At 46.9% G+C, this 21,894-nt stretch overlaps 1 protein-coding gene across 2 annotated transcripts in view; it reads right to left on the bottom strand.

Annotated features, from left to right (window-relative positions):
• Positions 1 to 21,894, bottom strand: part of LOC121328725 (multiple epidermal growth factor-like domains protein 6) — a 73,126-nt gene that overhangs the window by 1,845 nt on the left and 49,387 nt on the right. For both annotated transcript variants that reach the window (XM_041273724.1, XM_041273725.1), the window contains 27 exons: positions 16,941 to 17,063; positions 14,063 to 14,188; positions 13,072 to 13,194; positions 12,745 to 12,867; positions 12,493 to 12,630; positions 10,769 to 10,891; positions 10,341 to 10,463; positions 9,697 to 9,864; positions 9,460 to 9,591; positions 9,044 to 9,172; positions 8,807 to 8,935; positions 8,534 to 8,668; positions 8,238 to 8,372; positions 7,249 to 7,374; positions 5,936 to 6,067; positions 5,717 to 5,845; positions 5,422 to 5,553; positions 5,207 to 5,335; positions 4,856 to 4,984; positions 4,309 to 4,437; positions 3,875 to 4,003; positions 2,694 to 2,822; positions 1,560 to 1,688; positions 1,113 to 1,241; positions 884 to 1,015; positions 447 to 575; positions 93 to 221 (listed from right to left, as the gene is read on the bottom strand). In XM_041273724.1, coding sequence (XP_041129658.1) covers positions 93 to 221; positions 447 to 575; positions 884 to 1,015; positions 1,113 to 1,241; positions 1,560 to 1,688; positions 2,694 to 2,822; positions 3,875 to 4,003; positions 4,309 to 4,437; positions 4,856 to 4,984; positions 5,207 to 5,335; positions 5,422 to 5,553; positions 5,717 to 5,845; positions 5,936 to 6,067; positions 7,249 to 7,374; positions 8,238 to 8,372; positions 8,534 to 8,668; positions 8,807 to 8,935; positions 9,044 to 9,172; positions 9,460 to 9,591; positions 9,697 to 9,864; positions 10,341 to 10,463; positions 10,769 to 10,891; positions 12,493 to 12,630; positions 12,745 to 12,867; positions 13,072 to 13,194; positions 14,063 to 14,188; positions 16,941 to 17,063 — 3,519 coding nt within the window. The remainder of the gene's footprint in view (positions 1 to 92; positions 222 to 446; positions 576 to 883; positions 1,016 to 1,112; positions 1,242 to 1,559; positions 1,689 to 2,693; positions 2,823 to 3,874; positions 4,004 to 4,308; positions 4,438 to 4,855; positions 4,985 to 5,206; positions 5,336 to 5,421; positions 5,554 to 5,716; positions 5,846 to 5,935; positions 6,068 to 7,248; positions 7,375 to 8,237; positions 8,373 to 8,533; positions 8,669 to 8,806; positions 8,936 to 9,043; positions 9,173 to 9,459; positions 9,592 to 9,696; positions 9,865 to 10,340; positions 10,464 to 10,768; positions 10,892 to 12,492; positions 12,631 to 12,744; positions 12,868 to 13,071; positions 13,195 to 14,062; positions 14,189 to 16,940; positions 17,064 to 21,894) is intronic.

The following is a 21,894-nucleotide window of genomic DNA, read 5'->3' as shown; positions in this document are numbered from 1 at the left end:
TTGCAAGCGGAGGTTCACAATCGTTAGACTGATTAGGCTACCAGACAAAACATGTAAAGTTAAGGAAGAAGTCGCTGTCGCTTGGACCTCACCTCGTTCGCAGCGAGCGCCCGCCTTCCCGGCTGGACACGTGCAGTTTCCTGTCACATGATCATAGCGCGCCCCCTCTCGGCAGTAAGACGCCTGAGCGCAGTCCTTCCCGTAGAGACCAGCGGGGCATGCTGGGAACGCAATGAAAACGTGCATTACCACTCAGGATGGCATTTCTGATTTCTCCCAATGCATTCCAGTTTAAATGTGTAAACGATTTTAATCCTTAAATTGAAATGAAATTTAAATGCACACCCCTGTGAGGAGCAGCGCCGGACACTCTGCTCCCAGGTGACATGTAAATGCACACCCCTGTGAGGAGCAGAGCCTGACGCTGTGCTGGCAGTGATACTCACTGGTATTGCAGTCTGCTCCGATGTAGCCAGGCGGGCACTCGCAGGTGCCAGTGGTGGTCTCGCAGTGACCCCCATTCAGACACTGGCACGATCGCTCACAGTTAGGGCCATACAGTCCATCTGGGCATTCTGGGAGCAAGAAGAAGAATAATGTTTTTTATTAAAGCTGCTATCTACTCTTAAATAACCTTTTAACACAACAACAACAAACACAAATCTGTCCCATCGAAGACAGCAACGACTTTACAGAAATGTAATCGAACGTCTGTGTTGTTTTGTATCTGGTTCGGTATGTTTCGTTGCTGTCCTGCATTAACATAGTAAATCCTCTCTTTCCTAAACGTTTCAACCCTATTTCAGTCCTCTTCATGTTGCATCCTACGTATACCTGTAGAAGGCACTATACAGAAACAACTTGTTGCTTTCTGGTAACTTACTCAGCTGGCAGTCGTTGCCATGGTAGCCTGGCGCGCAGTAGCATGCCCCGGTCACAGGGTGGCAGTGTTGGTTCTGCACTGAGCACTGGCACAGCTGGTTGCAGTTGTGTCCGTAGGTCCCTGGAAGGCAGGCTAGAGAGAGAGAGAGAGAGAGAGGAGGTGAGTGGCAGTTCAGTGGTTCCTGGTCTCAGTATTGTAAAGATGCAGCATGCCTCTCGCTCGTTCTTACTCTGTTCACAGCCGATGCCGGTGAACCCAGGAGGGCAGCCACACTCCCCGGTGATGTGGTTACAGGAAGTGCCGGGGGGACAGTTGCAGAGTTGCACACAGTTCTCTCCATAGGTGCCGGGTAAACAAGCTGAAAACAAACAAAAATATAGTCATTGTGCAGGACACAACATGTCCAGTAGGGGGAAAGACTGCACAGTACAGCACGATCGCACAGTACTCCAAGCACATTGCAATGCTGTAAACTGCCTCAGCGATTTGGGCTTGAACTTTTTGGCAATACCAAACTCTTGCATTTATCTCCATTCCGACACCAGTAAAGTTAGTGTGCAGTCGCTGGACTCTGATGTTAATAGCGTAGAGTTTAAGGGCCACATTTTGAAAGCGTTTCCTCCATTCTTTAAATTAACTCCTTGTCTGTTGTTTGAAAGAGGTCAAATGTCCTGACCTTTCTGGCACTGCCGTCCCCTCCAGCCCCGGGGACAGCGGCAGGTCCCGGTGACGTGGTGACAGGACGCCCCGTGCTCGCAGTCACACCGATCCTCGCAGCGCGTGCCGAACGTTCCCACGGGACAGGCTGGGGACGAGGGAACAAAAGACAGCAAACGAGTCACTTCATCCTCCTGCCGTTCACACGACCCAGGGCAGAACTTACAAGAGGTTCACATTCACAGGAGAGACAGAAAACAGGAAATCCGCTTTGAACTGAAGATTATTTCGAGCAGTTGACCCCTGCCCTGGACACACAGAAGCATAACCCACGTTTAATGTTTGAGTATTGATTGTTTTTTAACAGATGCAATACATAACATTAAAAGTATTCCCTGTGTTTTTCGCAGTTGCTGTATATCTTGCAACACGCAGACTGACTCACTGCTGCAGTGCATTTACTGCTGGCTGGCTGGCAGTGAGCTGCACAAAAGAGGCAAACTAGCCCCTGCTCAGCATAATGAAGAGTGAAGTGAATAAAGAAAGTGTGTGAATTAGCTTTTACTGTGAGGTCCCAGCGCACTCCAAGTGCAGCCCCAGCCTGAATATAGGGTAATAAACACCTTGTAAATGTCACAATCCATTCCGTGGAGCCCCTTCCACAGCCTGCCAGCCAGCCAGTGAAAACGAGTAAATGCTTTTAATTCACCAGCTTGGCTTTGGTATGGCCTCCCCTTCCTACCCCTCCAAACTGAAGCACGATTGGTGGCATGAGTTCTCTCATTAGTTTTATTTTTCTGATACTTGATACAACAGTAAGCCACAAACTGCCATACCAGTGCTCTGTAATGTGAAAAGGGATTGTTCAAAGCTGGTACGGGGGCATCCCACAGCACGCTCTTCAACACGCCCGCTGGCTTTCATGGGACACAGAACAGAGATACAGTCCAAAACCACCAGGTGCAATCACACAAGCACCTACCACGGGTTTTGCATCAATAGGTTTATAGTTTCCTGGATATCTACGTAGCATTGTTGTATTTATGTATTACAGATTCTTTGTATGAGCCTCAATCCTAAGACAGGGGGGTCTTTAAAAACCACAGCGCTTCTGTAAGTGTGGAAGAAAGGTGTTTTGTTTCAGCGATCTCACCTGTCTGACACCTGTCCCCGAGCCAGCCTGCCCGACACGTGCACTGTCCGGTCTGTCGGTCACACAGACCCCCGTTCTCACAGTCACAGCTCTGCTGGCAGCCCACTCCGAACCTGCCCTGGGTGCACTCTGCAGAAACGAGATGGAAACGCATTGATTAGAGAGACTGGCAGAAGCACTCTTTACACACAGATTTCTGCGTAAACATTGCCCAGAATGGTTCAAATGCATTTGAAACGTGGTCAAAGTGAGCAATAATCCTACAGGAGAGGCAAGCTGCAATTTCAGTAGGTCCTTCCTTCATTTTTATTTCTTCCACCCCTAAAGGCATGTCTGAACACAATAAATGGCCTCCTCTTCTGGTAAACCAAAGGGGCACGATCGTGGCGTTTGCAAAGTCTCAGCTGATGGGAACGCGAGTCATTCCTTGTCACACTGCGGCTCCAGACTCTTTAGTCTAAAATCTGTTTTCATTTATTTGAAAATAACAGCACAGCGGCAAAGAATAGTTTCCAAAAAAAAAGATCAATAAAAATGATGATCTGCTGTCATCCCACCCATCTACCCTGTAGCAACCTTGTTTCAGATTAGCTTTTATTCTTCGGGAATCCGCCAGGTATAATTGGATGTGTATTTTGCAATCTTGCAAGGTCTTATACAAGCTGAAGCCATCGCATGTTCAACACAAACTCTGCGTATTCAACCACTTTGAGTTGAGTTGACCTCCAGCTGGAGTACATTATCATATCCTACAAAACAAACCCCAGTCATCCTCGCTGCTCTCTTTTTCATTAAATCAAAGTGAGACGGAGCAGGATTTAGACTGGAATTACCGCTGAGCCCTGGAGTTACTGCTAAGCTGTAATGAGACAGATTGCTCAGACACAGGGAAAGTCTCGCTGGGACGGCTCCTGGCAGCAAACTAAAAGCACTTCTCAAAGCGATCCTCTGTTCAAATGTTTCATGCAATATTACCGCATCACAATTGAAGTGGTTGAGGGTGTCAATCAGTCAAATGAAATTACCAGTGCGGCTAGTGACAAGCAAGAGTGGAAACCAGTAAGCGTGTGTGGCCGCTCCCTGTTGTTTACTAGTCATCATGGAACCACCGCAAGAGTCTGCTAGTATTCCCATCGGGGAATTTCACATGACATCACATGGTGAACACGCAGAGCACTTACCCAATTCGCAGGCATGCCCGGTCCACCCTTCTGGGCACGTGCATTGCCCGCTGATGTGATCACATGACCCGCCGTTCTGGCACAGGCAGAACTGCTGGCAGCTAGCGCCGTAGAAACCAGCCGGGCATGCTGGGAAAGAAAGATGAAGAGTTTCAACTGTCTCGTGCATCAGGTGAGATCTGTTCTCGTTTGTCCGCACCAAAGATCCCATCACACACGCAACACTATATAAGATTGTTGCAGGACTGATCAGGGGTAAGAAAAAACCCGTACAGGCATACAGCTAAATTAAGAAGCTTTCTTTCCTTTACTCAAGCTGCTTTCAGAATGTATCTGCTCTGTATGAGTACACTTAACTGCTTCAATGCTTTCTTTTTAAAGAATATCCATGTTAAATAACATCGCTGGGTCAGTGAGGGGTCAGGGGTAGTTACCTCGCTGGCAGCTGGGTCCGGTCCAGCCCCGTGCACAGACGCACTGCCCGCTGAGTGAGTCACAGCTCGCCCCGTTGTGACAGTCGCAAGTCTGATTGCAGCCCTCCCCGTAGGAATTAGTCTGGCAGGCTGCAGCAAAAACAACGTGGAAGCCATTAGAGGCAGTATGCAAGTTCACAAAGTCAGTAAATCTCATTTTGTAACAAAATCTGTAAAAACGGGATCCAGCTGAGGCACGTGGACAAGTAGATCTACTGCAGTGTGTGTAAGGTTGAGACAAGAACAATGCAGTATATTAGTGAGAGCCAGACTGACGCGTGTTTATATCAGCAATATGCATATGGAAGTATGGGTGCACTGGGTGTGTGCTATGTACAGTATGCGTTGTTTCTATACAGGCAACTACATTCTTGCATAAAGTATATACCTGGCTGTTATGCACAACATTTGCAAATCAGACAAGTCCCATGCAGTTCTGCACAGCATGCAACATTGTGTTTTCCCTGAAGGAGGTAATTGCTGTGATCATGCAGGTTGTTTGACTCACTCAGGTTGCAGTGAGGTCCGATCCAGCCGGCCCGGCAGGCACAGGTACCGGTCAGCGGGTCACAGTGAGCCCCATTCAGGCAGTTGCACTTCTGTTTGCACTCCATCCCATAGAACCCCTCTGGACAGGCTGCAAGAACACACACGGGTTCACTACAATCCTAACTAACACCTGCAGACAATGTGCAAAACTTTCCTTCTGCAACCCTGAGACACTGAGCACTGTCCCGCAGCCTCTAGTATTCAGCAGCTTTGGTACCAAGGTCTGTGATCCAGTAACTCAGAGTTGGGATGCAGTAACAAGGGAAAGTCAAATCCCACAGTGATGCACCTGAAGAACTTTACTACTCACGCCTCTCACAGAAGGTCCCAGTCCAGCCAGGCAGACAGGTGCAGGCTCCGCTCACATGGTCGCAGGCCGCTCCGTTATCACACTGGCAGAGGTGCCGACAGGCCATCCCGAACGAGCCAGGGGGGCATTCTGAGGGCAAACAAAAAGTTAGAGAGAGAGAAAAGTGTCTGTTAAGAGAGAAGCCAGGCTGGAGCAGAGAAGGGAAGCTCACGCACTCTGGTCACAGTGTCTGCCGCTGTGTCCCGCCTCACAGATGCACCGCCCCGTCACCGCGTCACAGCTGCCGTCGCTGTTCCTGCAGTCACACCTGTTCACGCAGTCAGGACCCCAGCGGCCAGCGTCACAGGCTGAAAGCAGAGGAGAGCGAGGCGAAAATATGACATTAGCATGGATAGTGCAACCCCAAGGCCACTTCAAAAATATATATATATTGCAGCAATGGTCAAAAAACATGCATTGCACAATCCAATAAGAAAGACAAGTCTGCTTATTAAGTGCGATAGAGCGTACCTCTCCTGCAGTTGTGTCCCATCCAACCTGGGGCGCAGGTACAGCGTCCCGTGACGGGATCGCAGCGGCCGTCGTTCTCACACACGCAGCGCAGCAGGCAGCCCTGACCAAAGCGACCTGCCGGGCACTCTGCACAGACACACAGAGAGAGATCAGGGGTCAGTACCTGTGTTAGCGACACCTCATTGTCTCTGTCCATGTGTGCACTCCTGTACCTACCGTTCTGACAGAGCTTGCCCATATATCCTGGCAGGCAGTCACACAGGCCGGTCTTCTTGGCACACAGCCCTCCGTTGTCACACACCGGGCAGGTCTTCAGACAGCCTACTCCCCAGAGACCCTCAGGGCAATCTGACACAGGATTGAAGGCATGGGTTAATCAGCTCTGGGACTACACACACTGTGGACAGGGGTGCATCTATTATGCTCAGATATGTTTTTTATATTAATAACAGGGTACTTCTCACTGACCCAGTTAACCCTTTCACTCCTGAATTATCACACTGAAGAAGGAACTCCTTTATTGCCTATACATGAGTTAGTTATTTTTTCCATATATTTATGCACGACCTCAGACTGGGACCTAGGGGTCCCCTGAGGTTCCAATGTGATTTCCGAAGGCAATGTTAACATACACAGCTAAGATAAGGCAGGTCCTCCTCTCAGGACTGAAAGGGTTAATTCATGTCCGACTGGATTCCTCATAGGCTGCCTGTGTTCTAATGTTGGAAGTGAAGTTTAACTCAAGTCTGAAAATTCTACACCTCTGTGACCTTCCATTACAAAGCCAGATGTGTCTATTATTATAATGTTTAGTTAGTGAGAGCTTGGCGATAAGGACAATAATAACAAGCACATCCTTCCATGCCAGAAAAAGAACAGAATCTCTTCCACGTCCTTTGTTTTAAGCATGCAGTTTTAAGTGTGCATTTACAAAATAACCGCTGGTATTTATGTGCAAAGCCATCATTTGATAGCCAGCGAATAGTGTCCCTCATTCACAGCCGATAAGATTCCCACTTCCGGGCCAAATCACAAAGCCAAACCCGCTGGGTTCAATTTCTGCTGGGACGTGCAGGTCGAGCCAGACCACTGGCACCCAAACGGAGCTCCTGTCACCCCCTCTCTTGTCAACGAAGCATCAGGGAATTAAAAGAAGCATGAACCCCACCCACCCTCTTTCTTTCATGCCTCCCTTCCGTCTTATTATTTAGAAGCCCAAAACTATTGCCTCCACAATTGCAATCCCTCCACACAGCACGGCTCTCGGCTCAGAATCGGAATCACATGAAAGGCATGAGAGGCTTATACTCCACTTCCAGTTATTTAGGCACAATAAAAGAAACTGTGCCGGATTGCTGGTGGCACACGATCAATTTCCCAAATATCACAGTGCCCCTTAATATCCAATGTGTTTTGTGTACACTTGTATTGTGCTTTGTTTCCAGCTGATAGATCTCGCGCAGGATCCCCTCACTGTTACTCCCTTGTTAAAGTATGCTTGTCTGACACCCGGCCCCCTCTCCTCTCACCTCGCTCACAGCTGGGACCGGTCCTCCCGGCAGGACACCTGCACTCTCCGCTCACCCTGTCGCACGGGAATCCTCCGCAGGAGCACGGCTCCAAGCAGTTCACTCCGAACCTTCCCTCCGGACACACTGTCAAAGCAGGAGAGAGACAGGACGTCAGGATCCCTGGCTGCAGCTGCACTGCCCCTGCTTACCTGTGCTCTGTGGCTAGCTTGCTGGACTGCAAGTTATTGTGACCTGGTGACCAGGCTGGCAAGACGGGTATTGTCAGTATGTTGATACCCACGCTGTGAGGGCCCCAGATATATACATTAAAAAGCAAAACAAAAGTAAGCCTCAAAATTGAGAAGGAAATGAAGAAACAATAAAAAAAAGCTCCATTGCGTTTCTTGCTTTCCCAAAGTTGGTCCTAATTGATGACAGATGGTTTAATAGCTTCCAGGCGGACTGCAGTGTCGGCCAGCTCAGTGTCTCTATACAAATATTTATGTTATTTCCAGTGATAACCTCCCTGAGGAACCACATTTTTATATGCCCCTGATAGAGGATTTCCAATGTCGCTGCTGTACAGGCGATTAGCACGGACACCTCGGCAACAACCAGCAGCAGACAGTTGGCTTGACTAAAACAGTGGGGTCTTTTGGGGCTAAAAAAATTGGAGCAACTCTTAAACACAGCTGAGTTTGACTCTCTTTGGAAACAGGCTTTCCAAAATAAGCTGGTTATTAAGGATCAAAAGGAAACATCCCAGTTTCTAAAGCCAGACAAAATCTCAATGTATTTTTATTTTTTTTTTGTGTCGTTTTTTTGTCCGGTCTACTGCCTGAATTATAAAACAGGAGATACAGTGATTAAAGCACATGATTTAAAGACCAGTATTTAAAGGATAAAGGAAATTTGCATTTGACTTCTTTAGCATGCCACCCCATTGACAATACTGATTTGAATTCCTACTCTTTGAAGCACAGTCTATTCCAGTAAGGACAGCTCACCTCGATCGCAGTTCTCGCCGCTGTAGCCCGCCGGACACTGTCTCTTGCACTCGCCGCTCACATGATCGCAGGGCACACCCGCGGGACACTCGCACTTTCTCTTGCAGCCAGAGCCATAGAAACCAGGGCTGCATTCTTCAGAAAGAAACAGTGGTTGTTAACGATTGCAGATAATGAACCGTCTTTCCCACTGTTTATGCCGTGACTTCAAGCTAGATGCAGGCAACTTGGTTGCACTCTCTTTTGCTGACTGCTCTTTTATCCTAGTTATTTTTTCTGGACTGGTTCAGACTCACCGTCCTGGCAGGTGCTGCCGCTGTAGCCGGGCTTGCAGACACAACCCCCATCCCTTCGGTTGCACTCTTGGGTGTTCCGTTGCACACAACGACACTCCTCCGAGCAGCCTGGGCCAAACGCCCACTTCGGGCACGCTGGAGAGAGAGAGAGAGAGAGAGGAGAGAGAGAGAGAGAGAGAGAGAGTTAAGAAAACAGGTATTTTTGCTTCATGGACTATAGCTACAGTAGATAGATAGAAGTTTGTCAAGCTGATGGGTGCCCGAGGTACTCACGAAGGTGGCAGTATCTCCCGTAGAGACCTGGGTCACACAGGCAGGCTCCGTAGGCACGGTGGCAGCGCCCGTTGTTGGCACAGTTACACTTCTTATTGCAGTACTTCCCATAGAAACCCTTCGGGCAGCCTGAAAACAAGGACGCACCTGATCATATCACACGTTAAGATGTAGAACCTTTGGTCCGATGAGCATTTTAGCTGCGCATGGTCTGGTAAGAGATCAAAGGGCACTCACCGTCCTCACACATCTCCCCGCTCACACCCGGCGGGCAGCGACAGCGTCCAGTGACGGGGTCACAGGCTGCCCCGTTCTTACACTTGCAGGAGAAGCTGCAGTTCTTACCGAAGGTTCCCTCCGGGCAAGCTGGGGCAGAAGAGATTGATGGAGGTTTATTTCAATCCCTGTTCCTTCTTGCGTCATTTACTGTCATTTTTATATAAAGCAAAATAACAAGCACTATAAATTGAATTTTTCTATTATATTTTTTTTTATCATTTAAAGACTTTTGAAGCTTCTAAACTCCATCTCTGACAATAACTATTTCCAAAGATTTTTCTAGTTGGTTCTCCCACTGGAATGTTGGTACTCAAATGGGTTTGAACTCCACTGCTGTGAGGCTTGGCGAGGTGACCACTCTGCTGCAGACTCACTCTGGTTGCACACGACACCGGTCCAGCCGTCAGGGCACTCGCAGCCGTCTCTCTTGGGGCCACACACCCCTCCGTTTGAGCAGTCCTCACACGTCAGGCTGCAGTCGTGACCAAACGTGTTGTCCAGGCACACTGAGAAAACCAACAGGAGAAGGGAGGACTCAAACCTGATTCCTTATGTGTACTGCAGACCCTCTGGCCTGCCTGAGCAATGCTGTACCCCAGGGCTCGTTTTACCAAATTTCTCAGCCAGGGTGTGTTCTCCACGCAGCTCCCCCTCGCCCTCGTCGTACTCCTCTCCCTCCTCGAAGAGCTGGGTGTACTCCTCTCTCAGCAGAGTCACCTGGGGGATGGGTCTCTCCACGGGCCGCTGGCGGTTCAGGGTTTCCATCGGGTCCACCAGAGCTGCAGGGACACACACACAGGGGTGTCACCCAGAGCTCTGCCCTCAAAACCGAGGCACCACCTCCTCTAACAGTGCCACCTTTATAATCCCTCTGCGCGGTTCTCATTGCTTATCTAACGGGCAGTGTGTGGGGTCACGAGTTCGCATCCAGCCTCCGCCCTGTTACACTAAATAGCTAAAAAGTCAGTATACATGAATATATAAATTAAAGTGGGTTAATGCAGCATTCAGAACTACTGTATAACACACCCAGTCATAAGAATATGTAGAAGCACCACACAGATGAGTAATAGTCGTTTGTTTTGCTAATTCAGCAGAATAGTTCTATTAAAAAATACAAATAATTAACACATACCACTGAGTGGGTAACACTGTGTCTCTGCTTCTTTAACCTGCATAAGCCCTAGTAAACGGCTCTTGAGCAGCCAGGGCTAGGAGACCGAGGGTCGAGGAAGGCCCTTGGTCCTGTACTTACGAATGCAGCTCCTGCGGTCCTCATCCAGCTTGTGTCCGATCTCACAGTAACACTGGAAGGAGCCGGCAGTGTTCTGGCAGGTGTGATCACAGCCTCCGTTGTCAGGCAGGCACTCGTCCTCGTCTGTAAAGATGGGCACAGGGATCGAGAAGCCTCGGGATTATCACCTCAGCGCGGCACAGTCCTGTTACGCAACATGATCTGTGCAGTGCTGCACATGCGCTGTGCTAAATGCAGTGCACAAACTGGACTGGACACGTACCGTACTGAAACATACAGAAAAAGCACTTACTGTGCAACAGGAACACTCGTGGAGGGCCGTATTCAACCTTCGAAATTATTAATTCTGCACAAGTTCAATGCTTTGTACTGATACACTGATGTACTGTTTTGGTGCATTTAGCAAAACCTCCTTATTGAGTTCTTACCATCACAGCCACACCCATCAATGTTGAGCCTGTAACCAGCCCGACAGTAGCACTCGTATCCCCCAGGATAGTTAGAGCAGTCCTGCTCACAACAGGAGTCTCCTCCTCCACACTCATCTATATCTGCAGAGGGGAGAGGACACTGTTACTGCAATACTGTGAGCGCTGTGCGAACCGAAAACCAATCGCCCTCATGAAGCTCAAAATAAAAGAAGTTAGGGTCATCCCTTCTCAAAGCACCCATTCTGGACCATCAGCGATTATGTCAGTATTACTCTCATTACTTTTGACTGCTGAGTAGCATCAGAGGACAATAGTTCATTGACTATTGACTGCTACAGTGACTTGGGCAATAGCACTAGTTTAGCCAACAGGGTTTTGAGTGGCCATCTAAGGGTATAATAATATTATACACAGTGGTTTAAAGTCAAATATTCAAGTTTCCACTGGGCTGTTTATTGTCCTTATCGTATGTTATAAAGTTGTAAATCTTTGTATGGATGGTAGTTCTGGGATATTATGGATTGAAAGGGAACCTTGGCTTTGAGTTCTAGTGCACATAATTGATTTCAAATGTTCCAAATGCTAAAACTACACATTTATTTTTCCCCAATAAAGAATGTAGCCAGACAAGAAGGAGCTGGATAAATCACGCTCTCACACACAGTTGCTTTGCTGCACAGCACCGGGCTCTAAATTAATGCCATAAATCTTGAAACATAAAAAAAAAGGAAAGACAAAAAGGCCACTTTAGGGTATTTTAGTTATTCCAGACAATCGAATGAAAAATGTGACACGATGATTTTAATTACTTCCTTCAATGAAGAACGCAGGGAAAGGATACACAGCCCAGAGACATTTCTTTCGTTTATTCTGATCCAGGTCATACCGCGGCAGTCAGACAGTCAGCTGCCCTCAGGTCTGGTAATAAGTCACCTGGTTGCGGTTGCCTGCGTGCATCAGAAACACAAGAGAGAGACCGTGCTACCAGACTCCCAGTCTGCAGCTGGAACAACACGACAGGAACAGGCTGAGGAAAGGGCATTCACACCCCAGGGGCAGGGTAGGTCAGGGCAATGTGAAATGAGTTTTGTCATCACATTTATCCACTCCAGACATCGTTGCAGAGCTACTCGTGAGAACTGAAAGGTTAAATGAGTTTATTATTATATTCAAAAGACCTGAACTACAGGCACGTGGAATGGAAGATTTTTACCACTCTCTGGGTAGCTATATTTTGGAATCACGCTCTGTTTCAAGGGAAAGTCAAATCTGATTTTTTCTTTTGCACAGCTCTGATAGATCTGACCTGCTCAACACATGCCTGAGATGCACGTTACATTTTTTTTTTTTAAAGTCTCCAAAGTGGACGGGTGTGCAGCCTTGGATCCGAGGACAGTTCTTAGAGCTCATGAAACAGCGCTGTTACCTTGTATAGTACCTGCTCTGGCTTGTTTATAGGGGACGCCTGGCCTTGGATGGGAAAGGAGATCGGACTGCCCTCTCGTTCAGTACAGTGAGTCTCAGAGTACAGTGTGCTCCTCCAGGGCAAGGTTGAAGCCCCTTTCTTTAAGTAGCTTCCCCCTGTTATGTGGATCTGCAGACAACTCAGGAGCCCTGTATGCAATCTACGATCTGAAGTCGTGTCATGGGCCACATTCGCAAAGCGTGCATCCCGTCTATTCTGTATTGCAGCGTATGGACTGTCTCGGCTCTCTCCTTACCCACGCATGTCTTCTGGTCCTCGTCCAGTGCGTTGCCGTAGTTACAGCTGCAGACCGGTCCGGCAGTGGAGTGACTGCAGTGGTGCGAGCAGCCCCCATTGTTGGCCTCGCAGCTGTTCACAATCTCCATCTCTATCCCTGGGGGACACAGAGTCGATCAGTGCTACATGCATACTCTACAAACATACCGTGTATTGTTTTTCAGAGACAGGGACAGAGGGAGTGGGGCTCCAGGGTTGAGGTGAGACTCACTGTAGCACTGCTTCCCGTCGGCCCCCAGCTCATATCCAGGGTTACAGATGCAGGAGAAGGAGCCCCGCGTGTTGTGGCAGCCGTGTGAACACAAGGCTTGGCCAGTCGCGCACTCGTCCAGGTCTGCAGTTCAGAGACACACATGGAAACACCCGTCAAGCTGAGGTGGACTCCATCAAAAAAAATAAATAAATAAAGCAACCGGGATGCTCAGTGAGACTTTCCAGAGGCTCGGAACACGAAAGGCTTTGTTGAATCTTAATGCATGTTTTCGACTGTCTGACGATTTGATTGAGTAGAACACCCCCCCAAGAAGCAGATTTGTACCTTCACAGCTCCTGCTGTCGGCAGCCAGTGTGTACCCAGGGTGACACTCGCAGCGAGCCACACCCCCTTCGCTCCGGCACTTCTGCATGCAGCGGCCATTCCTGTCCCCACAGGGGTCCATCACTGGAGAGGAGAGGATGGGAGAGAGCACGATCAGGGCAACAGGTCAGTATACACCAGGACAGGGAAAGTGATTTAGTATGAATGCATCCCTTTTCACATGTCACTACTGCAGTAAATGTCACTCACTGTAGTATACATATATATATATATATATATATATATATATATATAGCGGCTCGTACAGGGATAAGAATGTAAGTAAGATAACGTAGTTAGCACAGCAGTACCCAGTGTCGTCGCGCAGAGTGGTGTGCCAGGGACAGAGTGGCGCTGGGGTTGCAGGAAAGGCACACTGCTAACGGGCTCAACACCAAGCTGCCAACGGATACACATTTCAAACACAACGCAGTGAGGCCAGCACGGGCAGCCAAGTCTCTATAGCTCTCTGGAATCTACTTAGCTCCTGCTGTTACTTTCCTGTTTGAACGGATTTATCTGACATTCTATATATATATATATATATATATATATTTTTTTATATTTTTTTTATTTTTATATATTATAATTATTAAATTCTCACGGCCAATTGCAGACTATTAAAATCACGGAGTAGCCAAGGTCTTTAATCATAAGCGTCTGATGGTTTTTTTATTTGCAGTGGCAGGGTAGTTTAACAGCTTGACCAGACACGGTCACTTCATTTCGCTATGAGCGTTCTTCTTTTTTTCAGAATTAATTTACTGCACGGCCCTCGTGTCCGATGTGTGTGTGTGGGGGGGAGGGGGTTCTGTCTGTTTGGTTACCGCTCAGTGAGAAATAGATTCCAGACTCTGCTTTACTTGATTTAAAAGGAGGTGTATCAACGCTGGTATTTTCCCTATGTCGACAGTGCTAAAGATCCCAGCGAAGGTGCCAGTGGAGTACTCACGTTTACAGTGCTTGCTGTCGTCTGTGAGCTGGTAGTTGTGTCGGCACCGGCACTGATAGTGTGCCATCGACAGCTGGACGCATTCCTGCTCGCAGCCTCCATTGCTGATAGCGCACGTGTTCACAGCTGGGGAGAAAGGAAAGAGGCAGCACGGTTATTCAGTTTTCTATTCGTTCACAGGCGATTCTCTTTTTCTCTGTACACCGAACCCGATGAGAAAGCCAAAATAACTGTGTCCTGGTGCCTAACAGTGTGTGCTCAGCATCAGGGTCTGGCTTTCTGCTCGTGGCTATCCCTGTTTGGGATTCAGGTGAAATTCTCATTGAGTTTCCGTGCCCTATTGAAATGAACTAGCTGTAGGGTGGATAACCTCTTCTGGTTTGAAATCTGTATCTGTGACAGATTTCCTGCATTAATATCTGCCGCGCTGAGCCATGTGTGCGCAAGGCTTCAGCAATGCGTTTAGTTAGCTTTTTGCTTGTAATATTCAATCAAGACAGAATTCCCTAGGGGCGACTTAGCTGTGCCATAAGATAAAAATTAGTTTCACTAATTCAAACGTATGTCGCAGCTGACTTTGTAATTATTCAGGTCCGTATTGCGGATGTTTGATGGAATCTGCGTGCCACAAGGGCAGTCTCAGTTCTTGATGATTACTTTGTTTGCACTGAACGCTCCATTAACACACTTGTAATGATGTATTTAGATATTGAGTGTAACACAGGCTGGATGCAAGCCGGAGACCCCACAAGCTGAATGCAAATAAGCTGGGTTTGTCTGCATTCAAGCCAGAGCCACACACACACACCACCACACACACGTTCTTTGTGGTTTTGTGGAATTCTGAATGCATCGGTTTCAGGAAATCCAATTCAAGGTCAGGATCACAAGCACGAGGCCTCTCAATGAGATTTTCTCCAGATCTCCGAATACATTTGTATTTATTCATTTTCTCATTGAACCACAGTATTGCCCAGAAAAACGACGAAGACTTTGGATTCAGTTTTCAAGTCTGGCCAGATTGCTTAACTTCCTCAGAAACTCAAAGAAACAGGTGCTAGGAACATGCCTGAGCTTTGCCATCCTTCTCAAAGTGCAATTCCAGTCTTCTCTCCTCGTCTGGACTGAGGTAGGAATCCTGAGCTGCCGCGCTTGGTTGTCACAGTGACAGGCTGAGTGAGGCCTGCTCTGTTTTCATACCTGTCGTTAGGGGGGCTCCTTGTCATTTTCTAGGCCTGTCAAGCTCTGTTGCTTTAGTTAAAAACCCACGATTATGGGGATAAAGTCCTGACATGGGCCATGTCTCGTTCATGTCAATATTTATACAGATTTCTAGCCCCCCTGACCCCACCCCCATCGGCTGCAGCTAAGGGGGTTGCAGAAACTCATTCTCTTGAAGTAAAAACATGACCTGCTGTAAGTTGTTTCATGCAGGATGGCAACACCATTTCCCCCCGAGAAGCCTGATAGTTATGTTTACTTAACTCATAATCAAGGGCCATGTCTTTCCATGTTATTAAATGGTTAAGCTCTTCAGACCTGGATAGAGGTTTTGTTGATTTAGAGTATGGCTGCAAATCTTATATAACTAGCAAGAAACAACAAGCAATAAGTACATTATTTGAAGCTTTGTTACATCCAGGATTTGTTTTTTAGGAGGTTTCTATGGTATGAATATGTTTCTTAGCCCTAAGGGAGTACTGGCACTCTTCTATTGCTAAAACTGCTAGACAGGTTTTTCCAGTAGTGTGTTTTCCAAAGCTGGACTGAAGAGAACTAAATTAAATACTTAATTAAAAATAGCTACACTTTGCTCTTGAAACCGGTTTAAAAATTGTTTCCAGATCAGTTCCTAGATTGAGCGAAGTCAACTTTCCAATTCCAGGAATCTAAGCTGTAGGATTCAAACCCTGATCTCCCGACTCCTGGCCCTGAACTTTAACCTTTTTTTGTAACTGGAATAAAAAAAAAAAAAACAGGACAAACTAAAACAGATCAATCCAGAGATAGTGCAGCAAAACAATGGAGCAGATCCTGAAAGAGGAAACTAATGAATTATTCCACTCCTAAACTGTGTGGAAAGCGTTTCTGTGGCCTCTGTGAAGTGCAGAGATGTTGGATTGCTTTCTTGCGGGAGACTGACATTGGCAGAGACTTAGAGCTCTGGTGCCTGCCAGCCAGCCGCTGCTGCCAAGAACATCACATTAATCAATGATCATGGTCGCCGAGCGGCAGGGGGGGGGGACTGAGCAGTGCCATGCCTTTCAACAGGCATTGGAGCGATAGCATCAGGGGACAAAGAGCAGGAATTCAGAAGCAGTCCTCAGAGCTTTACACCGCTGCATTGTCCTTTTGTGAGATTCCCACAACTCTCTGGAAATGCCACAATACCTCCTTTACTGCTTTTGCCCAGAGTGATGTATATCGTTACAGGAACATAAGCCTTTTTAAAAAAAAAAAAAAGGCACCTACCTTCTTCAAAAGGCTCTGTCCTTGAACTGCTCCCCATTTAAAAAGAGCCACCTGCCATGCTGTCGACCGGGACTGCATGGGACAGGATCAGCGCTCAGGAGCAAAGAGCTTGTATTGAAAACAGGCACCTCCACAAAGTCTTCCGACAGACCGAGTCTAGTTTGCAGCATCTATCTATCCAACTGTTCAGCTGGCTAGCTCTCTAATTATCTTATACACACCTGCAGTGTCTATGGAAAATGAAATTGGGGATTATCAGATTTTTCCAACACACCCTGCTGAGGTTGCCAGTAAGAGGTGCCCAATAGTTGGTGTTTGCATGGGTTTAACATCCCACAAGACCAAACCTGGACCCTATCCTGTCCCCCCATAATCAGCTCTCTATCCGCAGCCCAGCGTGACTCACCGATGCAGGTCCGTCCGTCCGTATGCAGGCGAGACCCAGGCTTGCACTCGCAGTAGTACGATCCCGGGGTGTTCAAGCATCGGTGCTGGCAACCTCCGTTGTGCACTTGGCATTCGTCAACGTCTGCAGATTGACAGGAGAAAAAGAGAAGGAAAGCACATGGTTAGCATTGTTAGTGATTATTATCCTTAGCAAGCATTTCCCCTTTAGCACAACTTGGCATTGTTAAACAATCCTGTCCCAAAAATAAAGTTAAAATCTGTGCTTCTCACAGAAACCCTGTCGAACAATTAGCCTGTTCAGCTTTCCCTAAACAAATGGAATGGTTTTACAGCATTCCAGCTTCCCTTAGGCAAATAAATAAGGATGTAGCTTGACTGCCATTCAGAAAAACAAAGCCCATATGAAGACGAGAGATCAGTGAGGTGGGAGCAGCTCCTGCAGTTCAGCTCCACTACATAATCCATCTGAAATGCAATGCATATTGTACCAACTTAAACAAGTACACTGAAGAAGGCATTAACCAAAGGGTTTTACACCTCATATAAAACACTTTGCATTGTGCAGAAACCTCCACTAGACCCCTTTACCCCTGTGAGATGATAATATATCTCCACAGCTCATGGCCGCAGTGATGATATACTGTAATCACGTCTTGCTTCTGCAAGGAACTGGAGCAAGAGGTCCTGAAGCGCCTGCCATTGCGATTGCCAAAGCCTAGATAGCTGCCGCGTTGAGGACCTCTGATCCCCTGCCTTCCGCTTGGAAGAATGTGTGTGCTTGTAGCACCCAGAACCAACCCTGAAAGTTTTGCAGGGCTGTCCACTTTGTTGCCTGGGGTCAGGAGTTTACTAATCAGCTATTTCCTGTAGATAATAAGCCCTCGATGGAAGCCGTGAGTCTGCATAACCGCAGTTAAAATCTGAACCTCAGGAAGCACGCTTCTGAGATGGGCAATCACTCTTAAATACTGTAAAAACAGGACCATCTCCTGGGATGCACTGATACCCCCCATGAGCCTTGCACTCTACAGCACGGTACCGCAGCCAGCATGCACACTCAGCACACACTGCTTCAAATGCTGTGTCTGATCCAGAGTAAATAATCCCTTTTCCTTGCCTTGCCTCTGTTTGTTATTCTTGCTAGGGTAACCTATTTCTTTAGCATGGCAGACTTTCCATAATATAAACCTAAACCCCATTTCATTCTTGAACATTCATAGTGGCTCATTGTTTTACATGTCTGTGTGCTTCTGCTAAGTGGCATCATCTTTTTGTCATGCTTTCTGAGTGCCACAACTATCTCAGTTGCTGCATTTAGACAATGCTGTACTGACAGGGAGCTGCGTGTGTGCATCACAGCCTGTGGGAACGATTCCCCGTGGTCACTTGGAATGGTTAAATAAATAAAAGTCTTAGGGTTCACCGGCAGGGGATCTCGTCCCATATCACACAGCCTTATAGGAATTTAACAGTATGATGCAGCTCAATGATGCTTATCTCCTATTCAGCAAAAGCTATGTGGCTGAAGGGCGAAGACTGGCCATCCATAGTGCTGCATTGCTAACTGCACACCACAAAGGGATGGCAAAGGGCTTCTCCCTAAAACATGCATTATCTCTAGGCCCAAACAAATGCAATTCAGTGCAAAATATGATTTGTTGTTTTTGCATGGGGTTTGGATTTGAAGACGGCAGCAGAGTTATTGCTATTTGGCTTCTGTCTGAATTCTCATGGTGTTTGAACTTGGCCCAAACTGCCTCGCTTGGCTGCAGTTTGCGGAGGCTGTAAAGCCTGGATAGCTGCCGCTGATCCCATGCCTTCCACCTGGAAGAAAGAGCTACATCCTCCCTTATCTAACCGCTCAAGTGCTGAACTGCATACTAAGATGCTGCAATGGTGCGGATGATGTATCTGATGTGGTTCAGTGTACGCTGTGAATGCTCCAGGTGTTGGTGTATGTACAGCAGTAAGTGTATGAACTGTCTGAGCGATCAGCATGTGCAGGTACGTGTCTCAGCTTGTCCCCAGCCCCTCGCTTGCTGTATTGTCTGGAATCCCTGCCAGCTGTCCCAGCTCCCCACTCCATGCCCCTGTTATCATTCCAGGGGCTGGGCACCGCTGGCAGACACAACAGCTGGATCACAAGAGAGGGTGTCTGGAGAATGTTGGGGCATCCGCAGCTTGAAACAACCCCAGAATCTCCTTTTGTTTCATACTGTATAAATACTGACCGCCGATTTAGCTTTGTGACGGTTTTACTATCTTTTCACACATTTTCTCAATTGTAATATATTTTCTTAATTAACAGGAGCTGCAAAGACTATGCTAAAGGGCTATGCTGCTTCTGAGAAATGAGGCCTTATCACACGTATTTAAAGTACTTGACTTGGGTTAAACAGAGTATGGTAGCTATGCTCCTAGGCAGGTGTGCAAGCAGTTTGGATATTGTGGTTGAAATCCCATTTAAGGGTTAATATTTTCCAGTGATTAAGGGGTCATGTATTTATGCATACGTACGTGTAAGTGCATTTAAGAGCTTTGCAGCCCTAACAGAGACTTATTAAATATTAAGAATGAGAAGAGGTGGTTTAGCACATCATGGATGAACGCAAGCCAAATTATCCAATTAAAAACAACAACCAAAAAGAAACACTAAAAAAAAAAGCATCAGCTTTAGTTGCAAGCCATACCAGCGAGGGTAACGATAGCAGAAGAGCTCAGTCTGTTTTCACTCTGGTTTGTAAAGCGGTGTGCAGTTATTTTCATTCCACAGATCAGTCTGTTCGTGTTTCAATTTGGAACAAAACCAGCGCAGGAATGTGAGGTACGGCCGCTCTGTGCTGGATGTTTGGTTGCAAAACAGATGCTTCTAAATATCCCATAACCCCCCACCCCCCGGGAGATGAGGCTTTGCCATGTTTCGAAGGCATGTGACAAGAGACCCCGATCTTGTTAACAAAGACCTCATTCATTTGATCTTGAGAAAGCCTGCTCTCCTCTGGGCTGTACTGTGCTGCACTTCACTATACCATGGGGTCTTCCTATTACATCACAGAGTCAGTAACCCAGAAGTCTACCAACTGGATCAGTGAACCAAGGTAGTTTTCAGAGTGTGGTTCAATTATCCAGAAAACCAGTTCTCTCAAGACTGCTCACAGCCCCTTGCTTACATGATCCAGATCGGTTCATTCACAGTAAATCACTTTAACCCTCTTTTAATTATCTCCCTCTCGAGATAACAGGCCTTGTGTAAAGCAGGGCAAGGCTCAAGTAACACAGCACTCACTGATTCTAAAAGATTCTAAAATAGTGGCTCAATATAAGAGCTTGTTAATCCATATTGAGCAGCCGTAGGAAAAGTCCTGTCTGGAATATTGGTAGCTTCCTTGCATTGCCCCTTGAGACACGGATCACACTTAGGGGGTGAGGGAGTAGTCTCCATGCTCATGCCATCGTGCTACCAAATTGTACCGTGGTTTTGCGATGTGGGCTGCTGGACACTGAAACATGAGCCAACCACATTCCACTTCTATATACATAATTAATCCATTAAAACAAAAACAAGCAATAACAAAGACTCAATGAAAAAAAATCACAAAAACAAAATCAGTCACCAAGCGTACATCATTGTGGGCATCTCTTCAAGCTAGTGAGAAATCCACATTTCTAAAGCAGTCACGCTCCGGTAAGGGGACCCCTCGATCTGTAACAGGACCGCAGCACCTCACACCCCCGTTGAGTGTTGCTCATTAAGACCTTTGCTCTTTCCTCGAGACCACAGACACAATCAATAATGGGAACCACCTGCCTTCACTTAAGGAACTGTGGTTAACATGGAATCTTAATTGCTATAGGCTCCAGTGGCAGGGGGTGAAGTCAGTAAAAGTCACAAAGTTAATCATCTAAAAGAAAAATGCACCAGACAAAGCAGTTTTTTTCAAATGTATGCTTTATTTTAATAAATAAAATAATTAATAAATACATAAATACAAATTCTCTGTCGTGGTACAACCATCATTCATTAGTAAAGGTTCTATGCAACTTAAAAAAAGGGCAAACTTATATGACCGTGTTAGTTTTCCTTTTGAATTTGTGATTGGTTGTTTGAAGTGCCATCCTTCACCCCGCAGTCATTATTCCCATCCCTGCACATTCCTCTCCACCCTGCTGGCAGCTCCTCAGTCAGGTTCTGCCCTATCAACCCCATCACACTGGCGAGCCGTGAATGGAAGATTGAGCGCAGATCAAACGTTGGCAGGGACGGAGGCAGCTGAATGAAAAGTACATTAAGGAGCTGCTCAAAAGCACTCGGATCAATTGAAATGAGGATGATCACGGGAATACGTTCATGGGAAAAAAACACAACAACCCTGCTGCATCTGAAGCCTGACAGCTCGAGTCAATCCTCTGTTTTTTAATCCCTTCCAGCAGAAATCTCAGTTCCTAAAATCTTCGATGCAGTGAGCCCTGGAGTTCCAGGGTCTGGTCTCTGCTGAACGCAGCCAAGCAGAGAGAGATTACAGTGGAATGCCCCAGCCTAACCAAGGGCTTCCAAGACCCTGCCAGGACTGCAATGGGCTCCTCCAACCCCCACCACCCCGACCCCAACCCCGACACGCACACAACTCTGAAGATAGGCAGAAAATTAAAAAAGAGAAATGTTTTAGAAACCACAGACTTTAAAGGTTGGTTTTATAAAACTTAGCAGCGTTCCACCAGTTTTAAAGGAAATTTTGAATGCATGACAGTCTAAAAAGCCTAAATACTGTATGAAAGGTACATGCTAATGCAATGTTTGCACCTGATACTTAAATGTAGCTGTTGGTGTAAATGCTTGGGTAATGGCAGAGCACTAATTACATGGTGCCACTAAATATGTAGCTCTTGCAAAAGTACAACATTCCCTAAGGACAGATGAACAGGTTTTATGAATCTTTTTATACTGGCTTGTG

Source organism: Polyodon spathula, chromosome 16, assembly GCF_017654505.1.
Source record: "Polyodon spathula isolate WHYD16114869_AA chromosome 16, ASM1765450v1, whole genome shotgun sequence".
Classification (NCBI taxonomy): domain Eukaryota; kingdom Metazoa; phylum Chordata; class Actinopteri; order Acipenseriformes; family Polyodontidae; genus Polyodon; species Polyodon spathula.
This window is presented reverse-complemented; position numbering and strand designations above follow the sequence as displayed.